This window comes from Anopheles nili, chromosome 2 (genome assembly GCF_943737925.1).
Source record: "Anopheles nili chromosome 2, idAnoNiliSN_F5_01, whole genome shotgun sequence".
NCBI lineage: Eukaryota > Metazoa > Arthropoda > Insecta > Diptera > Culicidae > Anopheles > Anopheles nili.
The window spans coordinates 6,415,951-6,431,152 of NC_071291.1; the positions used below are offsets into that span (position 1 = coordinate 6,415,951).

Sequence of the window (15,202 nt, forward strand, 5' to 3'; positions counted from 1 at the left end):
GTAGAAACATCCCACCGTAAATAGCGGTATCAGTTACGTCTATTTGTTTATCATAGGTATGTCGATGGAAAACTACAAGTCGAAAGTTGTTTAAAACGCTACATCACTCTTTCACCTTCCAACAGTCTGGCCATTGAATGGCCATTTATTTCTTCTTCTACTTCACTTTGAAGCGAAAATTTCTCACCATAAGCATGAAGATTGTCTTTCTAGCAGCGTTTTAAAATGATAAAAGCACGTCGTAGTTACTACAAAGCACCCGATTTACTTTCGAAGGATTAAACCATTTTTACGCAACATCTAATCGTGTATCTGATTCGACAAACCAATCACAACTAGTCGCCCCACTATGCACGGAACACCGAAGGATTATGCTATCGTTCCGTTTGCTGCGATGCGATTACTGGGTATCGCTTATTTTGTTGCTTACGCAATCTCAGACTTCAATGGCGTCTGGCGCAAGTTAACCTTTAATTGGTTATAAACGAAATACACCGAAATTAATCCATCTAGCGTCATCAAACAAACTCGTTGATCAGATAACGTTGTCTATAAAGTTAAGAAAGACAAAGAACGGTCGCAGTAAAAAACAAGCAAAAACAAAAACAAAAACTGATAAAATTGCAAACACTAAAAGAATTTCTGATCGCAATGCAGTAGTGCAGCTAACGAAGGATAAGCTCGCAAAATGAACGTTGGGAGAATTTGTCTATTTTTCGAATTCCCAAGGATAAGAGAATGACGTAAAAGAGGCAGAAATTTGAAGAAAGAGAGACATGAGAGAGTGATAACGAAAGATAGGTGATGATAAACAAACAGGTGATGTATTATGTGTAGCCAATGAACAGGAAAATGCTTTGGTCTGCCATAGCCATGGCGATTAGTGTAAGAATCACCGTTGCCAGGTGTGATTTTGATAAGATAAGTAACAATAACCTACATCAACCATGTCGGTCCATCGGTGTAAATCCACAAAACTGTACATCAGGTAGCGTCTACCAACTAGTAGGTATTGATTGACAGTAACCCGCGGTATCCAAGGCATCGGAATGATGAAGTTTCTGCTAATTGCCGCTTTCCTTCCGGCACTGATCAATGGTATTGCTGTGAGACCATGTAAGTTCCTTTGATCGAAGTGTGCGAGATTCTCGAAGAAACGTTAGAAGGAGAATGCCAATTACCTGACGACTTTCTGTTTGCTGCAGGCCCTAACAACGCACCGGTGCCGCAGGACGTACGTGTGGTGGGTTGCACGGCTGAGCCATGCGTGGTTCAGATTGGTGGAGTGGTCGATATGGATCTGGACTTTGTGGCTCCTCGGGCCAGCACTGGTATGCGCGCTAGTCTGAACATTTTCCTCGGTGACTTCCGCGTACCGTACGAGCTGCCAGTCGATCAGCAGAACGCTTGCAACTTCCTGGAAGCAGGAGATTGCCCAGTGTCGGCCGGAGAATTCATCAACTACCACCTGAGCACGCCGGCGTCCGCCCCGTTTGCGGGTATCACCGTCGATCTGCAGCTTCAGCTCTCTGACGACAGCGGAGAGCCGCTAATTTGCTACCGATCTTCGGCTACCATCGTTGCTGCGTAGATTGTAAAATCATCGATACCGTAACAATAAACTATACTGATGTTAACTACGCTAGCTGGTTTGGTCGATATCAGTAAATCACTCTGTAATAAATGTTACTACCCCAGGTGGTAATGTTACCCCACATGGTGTCCATGGCGAGTGCAAGGTTCACTTTTGGTAAATTGGCTTACTAGCCTATTGGAATAGGTAGAGAATTGTTCACACGATGAACAGGAGTTGAGCCATCTTATGAATCTTTAGTTTGTCAATAATATGTGGAGCAATAAATCCATTACATCCATCTGTTATGGCGTATTAAAGACTAGATGAGGATGAGCTTTATCACTGAGGTAAAACACTCATGAAACCAAATGTAACCCGTACGAAGAACAGTTCCTCTAATTACTGTATATTATGAGTGAGGATTAAACTAGGTCGACTGTTGAATAAATTATGAGAGCCTACTTGCATGCCACATGATTTTAATATCAGTTTTTAATGTCATGTTTCATGAACCAAGCCCACAATTATTCATTTGTTGAATCAAACGTTGTATGACGAGATTCCCGATAAAAAGGCTTGATTTTTATCGTGGACTTTAGTCTTGGTAAAATGCTGACATAAGTTTAATTTTGGACGACGCTAAACGCGGTAGCGAGAGAAAAACGTAGGTTGTAAACCACATCGAAGAATCTCATGATAAGATATGGTAGTATCGGATAAAAATTGGCAACTTTACTAATAAATAACCGGCACGGAGTTGAGTGTGGAGCAGTGCATTGTGCACCGAACGTCAAGTATTGCGAGAGATCTCACCAGCTTCCCGGCGCTCTAAGGATGAAGTATTTGTTGCTAGTTGCTTGCCTCCCGGCACTTGCCTTTGGTCTGGCGGTGCGACCATGTAAGTTCTTGTGCTTAAAAACAGTTGCAACGGAAGCCGAATAAGGATGATCCTTTCACAGGTGCCAACAATGCGCCTATCCCGCAGGACGTCCGTGTCGTAGGTTGCACGGCAGAACCGTGTGTCATTCCGATTGGTGGCATGGTCGACATGGACTGTGACTTCGTCTCTCCACGGGCGTCCAACAACGTTCAGGCATCGCTAGACATCTTCCTCGGTGATTTCCGCGTGCCGTACGAACTGCCAGCGGCGCAGCAGAATGCCTGTAACTTTTTCGAGGCCGGCAGCTGCCCGATATCAGCGGGAGAATTCATCAACTACCACTTGAGTACGCCGGCGGCCGCTCCGTTCGCGGGTATCACCGTCGATCTGCAGCTCCAGCTCACTGACGACAACGGAGAACCGCTGTTCTGCTTCCGTTCATCCGCTCAGATCGTGGCAGTGTGAATGACAAACGCTCAGAATCAAATACACAACTGATTAGACCTCGGCCAAGCCCCGTAATCGATGTGTTGTTATTTTTTAGCATTTGGCTTAGCTTGAGGTGCATTTATCTTATCTTGAGATGATCCCATGATGTCGCACGAGAAGGTTTATCACCTTCACCTTCACCTTAGAGCGGCTCAGTAGGCTGAGAGTGGCAGTACCCATAGCATCAAGATTGTCAGGATGTTCAAGTCAATCGTAGCAGTCGTTCTTCTGTTTTCGGCGGTAGCCCAGGGCTTGGAGGTTATCCAATGTGAGTTATAGGGCAACCACGGTATTCCTTGGCGCAAAGTAACGGCGTATGTTTTCTCCCGCAAGGTTCAAACAACCGGCCCACGCCGCAGGAAGTGATCATCCCTGGTTGCAGTAGCTTACCGTGTTCTGTTCCTAACCAGTCGGACTTTAACTTCAGCGTGCGGTTCGCTCCCACCTTCCCGACCAACTCGCTGACGGTGGACGTTCGTGCCTCACTGCTGGGACTGTTTCTGCCGTACGAGGTACCCGAAAGCCTACGTAATGGTTGCAACAACATCAACACCTCCTGTCCGCTGACGGCTGGCCAAAGCGTAACACTGACGGGTAACGCTCCAGTCGAGGCTCCTCTGACGGGTGTTACTGTTACGATGGAGTTCGAAATTACCGGCGACGGAGGTCAGGTGGCCGTTTGCTTTGCCGCCACGGTGACACTGACCTAAGATGCATCACCGTTTTAGGGAATTCCAGGAATGATTGTAGGCTGTTACGTACCAATCGGGATGATAACGATTATTTTCTAAAATGCAGGCAGATTAAAAATAAAGCAAACGATGAAATACATCACATTGATTGCATCTGTCAACTGCGGGTTTTTCCGCGCTGTTCGATTAGTTGAGCTCAGCAATATAATGATTTTTCATTTTGAAACGATACCGATGACCCACATGTGTTATTATTTCATCCACTTCTGTTTTCTTTCAATTTGCCTTTAAAAAAAAGAGTTGAACGTCGAGGAATTTCGTTAGAACTTAAGGAATTATTCGTACTAAACGTAAATCGATTGCAAGGTAGCTCTTTTGGATAACAAATTCAGAGGACTTGTGTTGGGAACGAAATGAAGACTCCTGACAAATTCGCGCCTTACATTATGAAAGAATACGGTACACGAAATATGCATGTGCGAACAAAGCTCCTTGTTTTGTACTAAGTACGCTTTCTTGTATTTAGTACAACAGAGCAACGGACGACAACGACGCCGTAACTGTTCGTGAATGAATTACTCACCTGCAAGAAAGTACATGGTATTGACTTATCGCTGTACCAACCACAGAAAAATCATCTGCGAATACGCAGCGATAATACGTTTACGTACATTAATGCCAACCAACTCACATGTGACCATCCGAAAAACGTGAACACCGTCATTGGCGCTTATCGGGCTGGTTGATTGTACGGTTCGGGATGGCGTTCAGGTGTTCGCATAATTAGCTCAGCAAGCCATTGCGTCCAGCAGAAGAGCGATCTTCGCTGCACGATAACTGAGCCTCGGCAGCTTGCAGGTGTCCCGAACACCTGCACTCCACGCGGATAAGATTAGTTCGCTGGCCAAGGTTATTTGCACCTCCACTGGGTGTACCTAGGTATAAAAACATGCGTACTCGATTCCCTGACAGTCAAGTACACCGCGACATCGAGCAGACAGCTGAAGAGTCTGAAACGCACTCAACGCAAGATCAAACCGTTCGAAGATGTACCGATTCGTAGTCCTGCTAGTGGCTCTCATTGCCGGTGGTAGCCTTGCGGAGGCTCTTCAGACCCACCCCTGCACGAACCAGCGGCCTCATCCCTCCTTCGTTGAGCTCAGCGGCTGCTCCGTCATGCCTTGTGAGCTGGTTCGAGGAAGCGATGTAGAAATGCACCTGGAGTTCGAAGCACGTAAGTATGCTGAGGATACCGATCTTCGCGACAGATTTTGAAGCCTAGTACTCACTGCATATTTTTCTCCAGCGTTCGCCGCCCAAAGTCTGCAGTATCGTGTGGTGGCCACGGCCCTCGGTATCACCGCCCCCTACGAGCTGCCACCAGACCGTGCTAACGCTTGCAACTGGCTCACTGGATCGGCGTGCCCCATCAGCCAGGGCGAGGACATCACCAGCACTCTTAGCATGCCCGTGCTGCCGATCTATCCGCTGGTGTCACTAGTGATCGAGGTCAGCGTTATTGATGAACAGGCTCGCACTCACGCTTGCTTTGCCGTCGATGCGCGGGTGGTCGTCGCTTAAGGATAATGAATCGTGATATGCCTAGTAGTTTAATAAATTTCCTTTGATAGTTTAACATACTCGTTTCTGTGTTCGGGATTTCTGGAGCTGCTCGTACTGATTAATTTCTGGAAGACTGTATGATCACTGTGAATAATTTGAAGTTGTTCCAAAGCACTATTTTCACGTACTAAGGGAATGTTCATCATGAATTATTCTTCCAGTATAATGTTGAGGGTTTGCTTTATGTTTGAAATGCTTTTAGCAGCGCCATCTATTGAATAGTAGTGAAACTCGGTGGACTTTTGGAATCGGGGAAGGAATAAAACTCATCGTCAGATTTAAACCCAAAGGATAATTGGGTGTTAATGAGACTGATTGAAAACAGTACAATAAGCTCAATGGTAGTATGTGAGATACAACGATAAAAACGATTAAGTGTTAAAAATTGAATATTATTGTTCGAAAGAAAACAGGTATTCCATCCAACAGTTTGACAATCATGATTTGTTTTTGTCTACAAAACCGCTGCAAATTTAAGGAGATTTAATGTTCCGCTTAGATATATTTGAACAACAAACCATCTGCCTCTGCAAGGTATGATTTACGCATAAAACATGCAATTCTCTTTAAGAGCTGATGTTTGCTAATTTAGATCTTTCTTCTCTTATTGATAGTAGGGAAGCTCTATCACTGATAGGCTCTTAAAAGATGATCTTCCGAAATGCTTAATTGAGGCATAGAAAGACTTGGGCTTTTCAAATTACTTAGAACTGCAAACCATTACAAACTAGCATACGTTTATCAAATGTTGCTACCAAAACCACCATCTCTGGGTGAGAGCAACCGCAATTGTTTCATTTGCACCGATAAAGGACGACGCACGCGCTTGTGCCAGATGGCGAACGTGTAGCAATCAAAGAGCTCCCAAAGGCTGGTATCGGTAGCGTAACGAAGTTAGCGTTATCACCGAATCGCAACAACATTCAACGGGTCAGATTCGAGCACGAAAGAAAGCGAGATGGGAAGAAAAAATCCGCACTCATCCGCTCATCCGCCTGATACGTCCAACAAAAAATAGAAAAAAAAATGAAGGCAGGCCGATTTGGCAAATCCAGCCGCTATTAATGCAATTCCTTTGGGTCTCGAGTGGCCACCTGTTCGTTCGATTATCGCCCTCTGGCTTATCACAGCCGACAGTTATCATGGGAACGCCTCACCACTCACCCAGTGGCACGCCAGCGGCGTTACCAAGCCGCACGAGGTACGCACGAGGGTGCTCGATACATAGCGCCCGGTTCAACCCGAACCATCTACATAGGGGGTTAGGGGCGAACATTCTTCCAAAAAATTTACAACCCCAAAACCGGAGCCGAAGATGTGTGAGCGCGTATAAAAACGAGTGCCAAAATTTGGGTAGCTTGTCAAACGTGGCAGCCTACCACCAGTAGTAGCACCCTCGGTAAACTCGCGTCCTCACGAATCCAGCCAGCAATCATCATGATCCGCGCTCTGATCCTGATCGCACTCGTGCCGGCCGTTGTGTACGGCAACGTCGGCCGTGAATGCTCCGGAGGACGCCCACTGACAACGAACGTGAACCTGCTGGGTTGTACCGCGCCACCGTGTGACCTGGTCCGCGGCCAGGATGTGATTGCCTACATCGACTTCACCACCGGTAAGTGTCGAATGTCCAACGTGTGGTCCCTACTCATCCACCCATTCGTCCTTTCGTTGTAGATCGTGCCATTACTAGCATGACGACGGTACCGACGGCTACGGCCTTGGGCATCACCGCACCCTACCCGCTGCCGGCCGAGTTCGCTGATACCTGCGCCTGGTTGGAGGGCTCCAGTTGTCCGCTTAGCGCCAATGAGGATGTCACCTACCGCCTGACGATCCCGGTGCTGCCGATCTACCCGCTCGTCAACCTGAGCATCGAGATCGACATCGTGGACCAGAACGACGAGTCTGTGGCCTGTTTCGTGGTTGACGCGCGTGTTGTGGCTGCTTAATAATAAACTCTTACTTCTGTACATTCCGCACACCGATTGTTGCGTTTCGATTCGTTCGTATGAAGCGTTGTATTTTTTTTTATTTCAATAGTGTCAGAGTCATGAGAGTTAAACAACCGTCGCTGGCACTCGGAAGCAGAGGACGGTCGCGTCGTCCTGATCAAGCAGCTTCAGCTCCACCGTTAAGCTCAACGAAGGATAGCTGGCCAGCACTGGTAGGCGTAGCTCGTACGTGACATCCTCGGTTGGAGATACGGGACACACGCCACCAACGAGCCACTGGCACGCGTCCTGTCGGTCGACTGGAAGTACGTACGGCACCGTTAGCCCTCCGAAACTGGCTTGTACTTTCGGTACGAGTGCGCTCAGTTGCCGAACTGCGGTGAAGTCGACTAACACGGCCACGTCCTGGCCCTTTGGTAGCTCGCACGGTGTTGTCTGGCATCCGGCCACGTCTACTGTCGTCGGCAGAGGTTCATCAGCACCTAAAGGAAACGATAAAGCTGTATTTTATACACCAATTCCTTAACAGGCGTTTATAATGCATGCTTACACTGCTGCACGGTGACGACGTCCGTGTACACCACACCGGAAAGAGAAACGACGAGAAGTAGTGCTAACAGCTGCATGGTGGATCCGGTATTCGAAGATGAAGTGTACGGTTGCGATCTACGCGACCTTCTTAAATATCGCATCACGGTGCCATCAACGATGTTAAAAATGACCACTAGGGAGAACGCCTCACTTGAACCTCGATGGAGTTCCCTGTTTTTTTTAGGCGCTCGGGAAGTGTCGCTCAAGTGGCCACCTGGTCGTTTTGTTATCAGTGGGCAAACCGCGGCCATTGCTCTTATTGTTTGCCTGTACTCATGTAGTCATAAATTTGTAGAAGCTTTGGGTTGGAAGCCATGGTTTCTTCCATGCTCTCTTGATTAATATCATTAATAAGCTTTCGGAACGTGCTAAGTAGAGAACACAGTATTTCAGGATTCAGTTCAGTATTTCAGTTAGTGAAGTATTTTAATTTATATTTATTTTGCTAACAGCGTCTTAGCTGTTTGGTTCTGATGATAAAATCAAAATATTAGGTCCTCATAGTTCCATCAAACCGTGCTTGATATAACTGGCTTGAATGTGGCACTGAACATCAAGCACAATGTGTTGAAAGTAGAGAAACGTACAAATAAAGTATATGGGTTGAAATCTTAAAGATCTACATCGTAAGAGCTACATTTTTATAACATGAAAGCAGTACGTATTACTATAGATGTATAGATCCATAGATGTATGTATTACTTTAATGTGAGTTCACTAACTTTCAGACTAACTGTAGCTAGGATTGAAACCCCTTGGTCTCTTTAGCTCTTTAAAGTTTGACAGTAACCCAACCAATGACAAACTCCATTGAGTATGTTGAAAACGAAACAAGATAACATATTTTTTATAATATATACTAAGTAATTCAAATTTGAACCTCATTTGTAATGAGTATTTCATGCAGTCTTTTTATAGAAGCAAATCGAAATTCTTCTAAAGAAGCTACAAGCACTCTATTTTTATTCATGCTTTTTTTTAGTTATTTATGTTATTTAGTTTATTTACGTTAAGCAAACAACAAAACAGAAAATAAAACTAAGGTTCCATAGGAAAAGTGTTGTATTAGTATTGAAAAACATTACAATCTCGATCAATTTGCAATCTCACTGATGCACATTTGAAACGCAACGGTTCATACTTGAGACGTTTGCCACGCCATCTCCATGTGAGCACTGCAACTCATACAATGCAAACGGGAAGTTGATAACAGAGCAGCGTATCACCCCAGTTATTTCTCAGCTCCCATCGGAGCTTTCCGTTAATCTGTGGATATTGTGAGAGAGTGAAGATGTAGGAAACGATTAGTACCCTTTGGTGTAAGCAAACTTGTCCAAGCACAAAGGCGACACTTGAGAAACCCACCGGTGGAAGACTCGCATTGACGTAGATATCTGCCGAGAACAGAAGTCCGTGGGCACCTTGCAGAGGGCACACGCTGCCCTCGCAAGTAGTCGGGGTTATGACGGCCTTCGTCCTCACGCTGTTGAGTATGAAGTGCGCTTCATGCTTGAGGACACTATCCGTCGATGCACCTACGAGTGGAGAAAAGAAAGTGCACCATAAAAATTAAACTAGATGGCACTGTTTACGGTTGTGCAAATATTACGTCGCGTACAATTGTTATGGTTGTGCGGGAGCGGCAATGATTTTATCTACGTTAGTTTATAGGACACGGGTGAAGCGCCACTTCAAAACAATGGCTTGTATTTTGAAATACGAGCATTACGGTTGGGAGTGGTCGCACAATTGGGTAAGAAATATTTCTTGATGTTGGCAGGATTTTGATTTGTTACGCCACTAGCAACTCACAAACGTCTACGATACCTACCATTGGAGGTGAATTCCGCCTTCACGGTTACGTTGGTGCCCCGTTTCATTGAACAAGGAGCTGAAGAACAGCTCGATAAGTTGATAGAAATTACATCGTACTTAGTGCCTGAAGAGGAAAAACAAGTGATGAGATATGTCATGGCGGTAGGTATCTAAAGGATAAATTTAGACCCGAACGAGCTTATAATATGTGTCAAGCGTCAATATTGTCCACCGATGTGTACTTTGAACTGAACAAGAGTGGATAGATCTGCTATCAGCTGCAGCTATTAATAACCTATCAATCACCGTTCGCCACATGGCAAGCAATTGGCTAAGTTGGCTCCGAAAACTGGAATAAAGCTGAAGGATTCGATGATTCCAGACAGTTTAATGTGTTAATGGGTAATGATGCCAACATCATTAGATAATGTTTCCTAGTCATATAAGAGTGCCATGAAGGCGTGTTCTATATCAAAGTCTATTGGAATGAGCGTCCTGTTAGACATTTTCTAATACGTCATGCCCAAATCTATTGTAACGGTAATTCTATACGTGTTGTTTTAGATAGTAACAAATGCATGATGGAAATTGATTTATGCGTAAGAAATCGTCCTGTAGCTCGTTGATCCACTCGTGGATTTATTTCTGCACGGTCGCGTGATATTTCAATAGCGAAAAAATGAACTTCAAACAACACTCGACCGTCAACCCCCGGAACTTCCATGGAGATACCCCCAGCCACTTATCGGGACCTGATTCGTGGTTAATAACGCGTCCAACGATCAATCTTCGGGTATGACGTCTTTAGTCGACTCCGATTTCCGTTCAAATACACACACCCGCACACCGCACACGTTGTCAACAGAACTTGCTTCTGGAGCAAGTGGACTTTATCCCTAGGCGCGACGTTTTCCGGAGTAAGGCATATCTTCGAGTGCTCAATTACCACAATCTTCGAAGATGATACTGGAGCTGTTGTGTGGATTCCGATGGAAGTGCAACCAGCGGTTCCACCAGCGAAGAATGCCACCATCAACGGCACTAGCACAAAGCACGACACACAGCGCGACGATGCACACCGTCCACTTCATTTCAGGGCAAAGTAGCGCGCTTTCGTTCGTCCACTTCACTGATGTTAAGAGTACGCTGCAAGGATGACGGCAAAGGGTTGATCCGAGTGCTCGAGAGAGGGAATAACACAGGAGCTTCTGTTGTTTGCTGTTGCAACTGTGAACGGTGGATCACGACTAACGCTTGCACTAGGTCGCGGTGTCCAATGTTGCGGGCCTCCCTCGAATAGGCCTGATAACGATCGATTCAAATCACCGTCGCAACTGGTCATTGTATTCCGCCGCGATTAGTGTTTCGATTTGCGTGGAAGCACGTTGCATTTTCGACAACATCACCCAAGATTTGACCTCGCGTGAGTCTCGGTCCTTTTGGTTGGAGAGTTGGCATCGTTCACGACAACACGAGACTACATGGTTCTTCCGGTTCCGGTGACATCCTCAAACTATGGTATATAAAGTTGGCTATCATGTGGTATGGAGTGGTTCACTAGCGTCCGGATAGTGTCACGTCGGGATGGATCCTTCGAAGCTCTTACTGGGGCTGACACTGGTTTGTGTAGCATTTAGACATGGCGCAACTGCGAATGAGGTAAGCAAGAGGTGTGTGTGTGTGAGTCTTAAAATGGCTTGGTTTCAAAGCATTTCATCCCCAGAACTTTGACGTTCACGTGGACAAGCTCGAGCGTATCGGCGATAGCGAGAAGTACTTCAAGTACAACTACACGTACGAGAAGATCTCCGAGATGAAGTTCAACATCCAGGCGCAGGTGGAGCAACTTCTGGAGCTCGATGACAGCTACTCGGTGAAAGGGTTGGTCGCCCGGGCAAACCTGGCCGAAGATAGCGAGTACGAAGTGATGATGAACCTGCAGAAACCGCTCTGCGAGTGGATGCGCACGATCTACAAGTCGTACTTTTACGACGAATTGGTGAAAGTAAGCAACTTCCCGCACTACGATACATGCCCACTTCCGGTGGCCGAGTACACCGTGAAAGATTACGTGCTCGATGCCGAACCGTACAGCGATATGATGTCCGAAGGTCGTTGGAAGGTCGAAATGATGCTAATGAAGGGAGACGACGTTTGTTCGGGCGTCATCCTCATGACAACGGTCAAGCCGAAGGGCTAGATCAGGCTAGAAGGACGGATGAGGAGTGTTTTCGTTTGAAACGGCAAATATATTTAATCAGCATGTTGTAGTACATAACAAGCGTGTGTTTTTGCTATCGATTACATTCCACTGCGGCAGCAAAATCACTTTCCGCATCAATCGATCTTGGATACTCATGTTTGAGTAGGAACGATATTCTCCAATGCTTAATGGTGATTGACAATTCATGTAAATGGCCTAATTTTTGCTTGTGTAGTAAATCTGGGGTGTTCGAATGTTTTTAAATGAGGCCTGGTTGTTCGAATGTTACTTAAAAAAGGCCTATCTATGGCGTTTGCTTTGCTGCTGTTTTATTGTCCGTTTTGTGCCCTCTCTCAAACATATTCCTTGGACAGCTTCACGAACATTGCTCCACGGGCAACGATCTCGCCGGTTTCTATCAAACGTAGCTCGGTTGTAGCCCGCCAGAACCCTTCCGGTACAACGATCGGTATTGTGGACGAATCAATATAGGCATCCTTCACCCAGTATTCACCTTTCGGGAATGGACACAGACCCTCATCTGGCACGAAGGGCAAGTTGGTGAAGTTCAAGAACATGTGTTGGTAGTCGTGGTAGTGTGTTTTGATAAAATCACAGAAAGGCCTGGATGCGAGCTTCATCGGGTACGCGTCGTACTGATTGTTGCCTTGGGCACTGCGGGCAAAGCTGAGACCATACTGTAAACGGATGAAGATAATTGTACATCTGGGACTGTCATAGAATGAAACGATTTGCGGTTTTACCTCGTACTTATCCGAAAGATCGATTAGCAAGGCTCCGGTACCGTTCAGAACCGACAGCGTCCTGTTGAACTTGCGTACACGCAGCTTTTCCACGTTGAATATGTCCGAACCGTTGATGTGTTCCCAGCGGTCAAAGTCCACGATCACTTTCATCAGGCCCTCGCTCAGATCGAAACGACATAGGGCAAGGGCAATGGCTGCCAACAACACGATTGATGGACGCATATTAGTAGCCATGTAACTTATGCGAATGGATTGCAACACTGTTTTATACAACGCTTGTCGTGCGTGAATCTCGCTTGCGTGTTGGATACGAAAGCATTGAATCGGATGGTGTTTTTTTTGCGTAGTGTTAGCTAAATTTATCGTTCCAAGCAAGTTATTTTTTTATCTTTCATCAAGCAAACGATAGCGTTTGCTTTGACGTTTGAAGGTGATTTGACTAGAACAGGATGTCCACGTGATGCACTTGCCTGGTTTACTACCAACTGCTACATACATATCCCAATCTCGCGAGCTGGTAGATTAAACATTCTTATCACATTATTAGCAGAATCTATTCGACAAGTATGACTTAAATTTACGTTTCCGATTTGTGTTGGGCTAAAACAACACTAAAAGAATAGAAAATAAATTCCATATTTCAGATGATCAGTTATATTCCATTTCGAACCATTTATATACAATGTTCAATGGCTTTTTGTAGAATGGCTTAATGTTGGTTACACTATTTCGAAAATTTGCTATTGAAATAAAAAATCACCATAACTACAAACCACAGTACCACAACTAGAACTACTACTAGCTAAAGTTATGAAGAGAACAACATGGAACGGTGTCCATAACCACAGTTTGTAATTCAATATTATTACCGCAATAGTAATCAATTTCATGAACTACTTTTAATGTATTGCTAGAGTTTAAACTAATTTAAGTTTATTTGGCTCTAGCTAGCTGGGTGATAGTGTTCTAAATGATCTGTTTGGTCAATCTAATGTACATAACACCGCGAAACACGATCTCCCCGGTGTCCGTAACGCATAGATCCGTCGTACAGCGCCATATAGCATCCGGCAAGAACATCGGAACAATGGACGTGTCAACATAGTCGACCTTAATTCAGTAATTCCCGTTTGGAAATGGGCATAGACCTTCACCTGGTACATACGGCAGGTTAGAGTACTGCAAAAAACATGTTGGAACTCGCGGTAGTACGAGTTGATGGAATCGCAGAACGGTCGAGAAGCTAATTTTATGGGGTATGTGTCGAACTGATTGTTGTCCTGGGCACTACGCGCAAAACTGAGACCATACTATGAGAACTGTTTGAACGATACGATACTGCTGTAAGGAATTCTCGTGATGACAAGACTAGTATAGTCTGTTGGCTCGTAATAACTAGTTAATGCGAACCGATCCTTAACTGATGGGTTTTAGATAATATTATGTTTTAGATATTATTGTTATTATCACACACACACATCATTATCAGCTGGAATTAAAAATGATTAGAACATTTTCAGAAACATGTTGCCGAATGATAAAAATAAAAAAATTGTAATGTAGAGAACAAAATTGTTAAACAAAGAGAACAAAATTACAGCCTGACTTATGAAGAGAGTAACGTTAAAAGATTTCCGTAACCGTAGATAGTTTAGCAAATACTGTTTTTAACCCACAATACATAACAGTTGTAACATGTAATTTGAATAGCCCTGTTGTCATTTCTAGTTATACAGATATATTTGATTCTTCATTGCAAGGGAATGGTATACTAAGCAATTTCTTTGGTCAATCTAACGTACATGGAACCACGAGCAACGATCTCCTTTGTTTCCGTATCAATTAGATCCGTCGTGCAACGCCACATTCCCTCTGGTACAACCACCGGAATAACGGATGAGTCGATAAATGCATCCTTAATCCAGTAAGTTCCTTTCGGAAATGGACACAGGCCTTCTTCTGTCACGAATGGAAGGTTAGTCTTGTTCAAAAACAGATGCTGATATTCGCGATAATACGTTTTTATAAAATCGCAAAATGGCGTAGATGGTAGCTTCATAGGGTATGCGTTGAACTGATTGTTACCCTGGGCACTGCGAGCAAAATCAAATCCATACTGAAGACAATAAAGCATGTAAAGAGTTAATCGTTAGCTAATATTTTCATACATTTGAGTCTGGCTGATTATTTACCGAGTATCGATTGTCCAGATCGACTAATAGCACTCCCGTGCCGTTCATCACTGACAACGTACGGTTGTATTTTCGTACGCGAAACTTTTCCATGTTAAAAAACGACGACCCGTTGTACACTTCCCAATGGTCGAAATCGAGAATCACTCGCAGCAGACCGTCACCAGGATCAACGAAGAAAACCGCAAGAGTAGCAACCATCATCAGAACGATAGGAGACATAATGTTTTGAGAATTGCAGTCGAACTATTGGTGAATACTGTTTATCTGCTGTGCAAGCAAGCGGCTTATGTTCAGCTTCATGTTTGTGAATGATGATGCGATCACTTCGTTTTTAATTATTATTGTGATATCAAGCCCCTGAATTTACGCTGTTAATTGGATCGTAATTTTTAATTGTTTTCAACACTAAATGGGGC

The 15,202-nt window shown here is 44.7% G+C and overlaps 10 protein-coding genes across 10 annotated transcripts; 6 read left to right on the forward strand and 4 right to left on the reverse strand.

The window, feature by feature from the left end:
- Positions 1-1,049: 1,049 nt before the first annotated feature.
- On the forward strand, positions 1,050-1,591 carry LOC128722087 (uncharacterized). The gene is made up of 2 exons (XM_053815910.1): positions 1,050-1,116; positions 1,206-1,591. The coding sequence occupies exons 1-2, from the start codon at positions 1,050-1,052 to the stop codon at positions 1,589-1,591; spliced, it is 453 nt and encodes a 150-aa protein (XP_053671885.1).
- An 819-nt stretch (positions 1,592-2,410) lies between these two features.
- Positions 2,411-2,921, forward strand: LOC128722089 (NPC intracellular cholesterol transporter 2-like). Its single transcript, XM_053815911.1, has 2 exons — positions 2,411-2,474; positions 2,536-2,921. The coding sequence occupies exons 1-2, from the start codon at positions 2,411-2,413 to the stop codon at positions 2,919-2,921; spliced, it is 450 nt and encodes a 149-aa protein (XP_053671886.1).
- A 222-nt stretch (positions 2,922-3,143) lies between these two features.
- LOC128722090 (uncharacterized) lies at positions 3,144-3,708 on the forward strand. Its single transcript, XM_053815912.1, has 2 exons — positions 3,144-3,213; positions 3,279-3,708. The coding sequence occupies exons 1-2, from the start codon at positions 3,144-3,146 to the stop codon at positions 3,653-3,655; spliced, it is 447 nt and encodes a 148-aa protein (XP_053671887.1). The 3' UTR covers positions 3,656-3,708.
- Positions 3,709-4,684: 976 nt separating this feature from the next.
- LOC128721726 (uncharacterized) lies at positions 4,685-5,218 on the forward strand. Its single transcript, XM_053815505.1, has 2 exons — positions 4,685-4,871; positions 4,944-5,218. Exons 1-2 carry the CDS (start codon positions 4,685-4,687, stop codon positions 5,216-5,218), a joined length of 462 nt encoding a protein of 153 aa, XP_053671480.1.
- A 1,479-nt stretch (positions 5,219-6,697) lies between these two features.
- On the forward strand, positions 6,698-7,212 carry LOC128721730 (NPC intracellular cholesterol transporter 2-like). Its single transcript, XM_053815512.1, has 2 exons — positions 6,698-6,875; positions 6,938-7,212. The coding sequence occupies exons 1-2, from the start codon at positions 6,698-6,700 to the stop codon at positions 7,210-7,212; spliced, it is 453 nt and encodes a 150-aa protein (XP_053671487.1).
- Positions 7,213-7,310: 98 nt separating this feature from the next.
- LOC128722086 (NPC intracellular cholesterol transporter 2-like) lies at positions 7,311-7,852 on the reverse strand. The gene is made up of 2 exons (XM_053815909.1): positions 7,766-7,852; positions 7,311-7,697 (listed from the first exon to the last, which is right to left on the reverse strand). The coding sequence occupies exons 1-2, from the start codon at positions 7,839-7,841 to the stop codon at positions 7,321-7,323; spliced, it is 453 nt and encodes a 150-aa protein (XP_053671884.1). The 5' UTR covers positions 7,842-7,852; the 3' UTR covers positions 7,311-7,320.
- Positions 7,853-8,810: 958 nt separating this feature from the next.
- Positions 8,811-10,792, reverse strand: LOC128720573 (NPC intracellular cholesterol transporter 2). Its single transcript, XM_053814247.1, has 4 exons — positions 10,568-10,792; positions 9,638-9,745; positions 9,172-9,341; positions 8,811-9,072 (listed from the first exon to the last, which is right to left on the reverse strand). Exons 1-4 carry the CDS (start codon positions 10,710-10,712, stop codon positions 8,989-8,991), a joined length of 507 nt encoding a protein of 168 aa, XP_053670222.1. The 5' UTR covers positions 10,713-10,792; the 3' UTR covers positions 8,811-8,988.
- Positions 10,793-11,205: 413 nt separating this feature from the next.
- Positions 11,206-11,878, forward strand: LOC128721734 (uncharacterized). Its single transcript, XM_053815515.1, has 2 exons — positions 11,206-11,280; positions 11,345-11,878. The coding sequence occupies exons 1-2, from the start codon at positions 11,206-11,208 to the stop codon at positions 11,819-11,821; spliced, it is 552 nt and encodes a 183-aa protein (XP_053671490.1). The 3' UTR covers positions 11,822-11,878.
- A 299-nt stretch (positions 11,879-12,177) lies between these two features.
- Positions 12,178-12,813, reverse strand: LOC128720682 (uncharacterized). Its single transcript, XM_053814368.1, has 2 exons — positions 12,589-12,813; positions 12,178-12,522 (listed from the first exon to the last, which is right to left on the reverse strand). The coding sequence occupies exons 1-2, from the start codon at positions 12,811-12,813 to the stop codon at positions 12,178-12,180; spliced, it is 570 nt and encodes a 189-aa protein (XP_053670343.1).
- A 1,549-nt stretch (positions 12,814-14,362) lies between these two features.
- On the reverse strand, positions 14,363-14,984 carry LOC128721740 (uncharacterized). The gene is made up of 2 exons (XM_053815522.1): positions 14,784-14,984; positions 14,363-14,707 (listed from the first exon to the last, which is right to left on the reverse strand). Exons 1-2 carry the CDS (start codon positions 14,982-14,984, stop codon positions 14,363-14,365), a joined length of 546 nt encoding a protein of 181 aa, XP_053671497.1.
- Positions 14,985-15,202: the final 218 nt, after the last annotated feature.

Excerpts from the sequence above, each read along its gene's own strand:
- LOC128721730 (XM_053815512.1), top strand. The coding sequence starts at position 6,698 with ATGATCCGCGCTCTGATCCTGATCGCACTCGTGCCGGCCGTTGTGTAC. Across the intron at positions 6,876-6,937 it reads CTACATCGACTTCACCACCG|ATCGTGCCATTACTAGCATG; the intron begins GTAAGTGTCGAA and ends CTTTCGTTGTAG.
- LOC128722090 (XM_053815912.1), top strand. The coding sequence starts at position 3,144 with ATGTTCAAGTCAATCGTAGCAGTCGTTCTTCTGTTTTCGGCGGTAGCC. Across the intron at positions 3,214-3,278 it reads GGGCTTGGAGGTTATCCAAT|GTTCAAACAACCGGCCCACG; the intron begins GTGAGTTATAGG and ends TTCTCCCGCAAG.
- LOC128722086 (XM_053815909.1), bottom strand. The coding sequence starts at position 7,841 with ATGCAGCTGTTAGCACTACTTCTCGTCGTTTCTCTTTCCGGTGTGGTG. Across the intron at positions 7,698-7,765 it reads CGTCGTCACCGTGCAGCAGT|GTGCTGATGAACCTCTGCCG; the intron begins GTAAGCATGCAT and ends CGTTTCCTTTAG.
- LOC128722089 (XM_053815911.1), top strand. The coding sequence starts at position 2,411 with ATGAAGTATTTGTTGCTAGTTGCTTGCCTCCCGGCACTTGCCTTTGGT. Across the intron at positions 2,475-2,535 it reads TGGTCTGGCGGTGCGACCAT|GTGCCAACAATGCGCCTATC; the intron begins GTAAGTTCTTGT and ends ATCCTTTCACAG.
- LOC128721740 (XM_053815522.1), bottom strand. The coding sequence starts at position 14,984 with ATGGTTGCTACTCTTGCGGTTTTCTTCGTTGATCCTGGTGACGGTCTG. Across the intron at positions 14,708-14,783 it reads ATCTGGACAATCGATACTCG|TATGGATTTGATTTTGCTCG; the intron begins GTAAATAATCAG and ends TATTGTCTTCAG.
- LOC128720573 (XM_053814247.1), bottom strand. The coding sequence starts at position 10,712 with ATGAAGTGGACGGTGTGCATCGTCGCGCTGTGTGTCGTGCTTTGTGCT. Across the intron at positions 9,746-10,567 it reads TATCATCTTCGAAGATTGTG|GCACTAAGTACGATGTAATT; the intron begins GTAATTGAGCAC and ends TTTCCTCTTCAG. Across the intron at positions 9,073-9,171 it reads TCAATGCGAGTCTTCCACCG|ATTAACGGAAAGCTCCGATG; the intron begins GTGGGTTTCTCA and ends CAATATCCACAG.
- LOC128720682 (XM_053814368.1), bottom strand. The coding sequence starts at position 12,813 with ATGCGTCCATCAATCGTGTTGTTGGCAGCCATTGCCCTTGCCCTATGT. Across the intron at positions 12,523-12,588 it reads ATCTTTCGGATAAGTACGAG|TATGGTCTCAGCTTTGCCCG; the intron begins GTAAAACCGCAA and ends ATCCGTTTACAG.
- LOC128721726 (XM_053815505.1), top strand. The coding sequence starts at position 4,685 with ATGTACCGATTCGTAGTCCTGCTAGTGGCTCTCATTGCCGGTGGTAGC. Across the intron at positions 4,872-4,943 it reads GCACCTGGAGTTCGAAGCAC|CGTTCGCCGCCCAAAGTCTG; the intron begins GTAAGTATGCTG and ends ATTTTTCTCCAG.
- LOC128722087 (XM_053815910.1), top strand. The coding sequence starts at position 1,050 with ATGATGAAGTTTCTGCTAATTGCCGCTTTCCTTCCGGCACTGATCAAT. Across the intron at positions 1,117-1,205 it reads TGGTATTGCTGTGAGACCAT|GCCCTAACAACGCACCGGTG; the intron begins GTAAGTTCCTTT and ends TGTTTGCTGCAG.
- LOC128721734 (XM_053815515.1), top strand. The coding sequence starts at position 11,206 with ATGGATCCTTCGAAGCTCTTACTGGGGCTGACACTGGTTTGTGTAGCA. Across the intron at positions 11,281-11,344 it reads ATGGCGCAACTGCGAATGAG|AACTTTGACGTTCACGTGGA; the intron begins GTAAGCAAGAGG and ends TTTCATCCCCAG.